The 1,183-nt window shown below is 40.5% G+C and overlaps 1 protein-coding gene across 1 annotated transcript in view; it reads right to left on the bottom strand.

Moving 5' to 3' along the window:
* Window positions 1–1,071: 1,071 nt before the first annotated feature.
* The window catches only part of EMH_0049960 (uncharacterized protein), a gene marked incomplete at both ends in the record, with an annotated part of 2,106 nt that continues 1,994 nt past the window's right edge, over window positions 1,072–1,183 (bottom strand). Inside the window, one exon of the mRNA XM_013496588.1 lies at window positions 1,072–1,183. Coding sequence (XP_013352042.1) covers window positions 1,072–1,183 — 112 coding nt within the window.

The following is a 1,183-nucleotide window of genomic DNA, read 5'->3' as shown; positions in this document are numbered from 1 at the left end:
ATATATATATATATATATATATATATATATATATATATATATATATATATATATATATATATTTCTCATTTTTGTTTCTTTATCTGTTTCTCCATATGTCTCTCTTTATATATCTCTTTCTCTCTGTATCTCTCGTCTGTCTATCTATCCCCCTGCATCTGTTTGTTTGTTTCTCTTTATCTGTCTCTCTTTATCTGTCTCTTTTTATTTATATCTCTCTATTTGTTTCTCTCTATTTATTTGTCTCTTTATTTTATTGTCTCCTCCTCTTTCTGTCTCTTTTTTCTGTCTCTATCTATCTATCTCTCTTTATTTCTCTTTATCTATCTCTCTTTATTTGTCTCTATCTGTCTCTCTTTATTTGCCTCTATCTGTCTCTCTCTCTTTATATCTCTCTATCTAACTCTCTCTCTTTATTTCTCTTTATCTATCTCTCTTTATTTGTCTCTTTCTGTCTCTCTTTATTTGTCTCTCTCTGTTTGTTTCTTTTTATTTGTCTCCTTCTATCTGTCTCTTTTTATTTATTTTTATTTTTATTTTTTTCTCTGTCTTTGTTTCTTTTCTTATCTGCTGCACTCTAAGCAAATACAAATATATAAACAAATACAAATATATAAATAAATATAAATCAACAAACGCTGCCGCTGCAGCAGCAGCAGCAGCAGCACTATCTGCTGCTGCTGCTGTTGCTGCTGCTTCTGTGCAAGGCGCAGGAAGTAAGCGGCACTAATTACTGTCCTGCTGCTGCTGCTGCTGCTGCTGCTGCTGCTGCTGCTGCCTTGCTGCACTTGCAGCAGCAGCAGTCTTGCTGCTGCTGCTGCTGCTGCTGAGTTGCTGCTGTTGCTGCATTTGCTTCTGCAGAGAATATTGCTGCTGCAGTTAAATACCCGACTCTATTGAGTGTTCTGACACCTGTTGCAGCAGCAGCAGCAGCAGCAACTGGTGCTGCTGCTGCTGCTGCTGCAGTAGTAGTAGCAGCAACTCTTGTCGCTGCTGCTGCAGCAGCTGCTGCTGCTGCTGCAGCAGCTGCAGCACAATCAAAGGGAGGGCCTGTCGCACCTCATCTCTCCATCATCTGAGCTGTCTGTCTCTTCTTGCTGCTGCTGGCTTCCTGCTGCTAGCAGCAGCAACGCTGTTGTGGTTTGCTGCTCCTGGGGGACGAATCTCCCTTGCAGCAGCTCGT

The sequence above is a fragment of the Eimeria mitis genome, genomic scaffold (assembly GCF_000499745.2).
Source record: "Eimeria mitis Houghton genomic scaffold, Emh_scaff2184, whole genome shotgun sequence".
NCBI lineage: Eukaryota > Apicomplexa > Conoidasida > Eucoccidiorida > Eimeriidae > Eimeria > Eimeria mitis.
The sequence above is the reverse complement of the archived record's forward strand: the minus strand, read 5'-3'. Positions and strand labels throughout refer to the sequence as shown.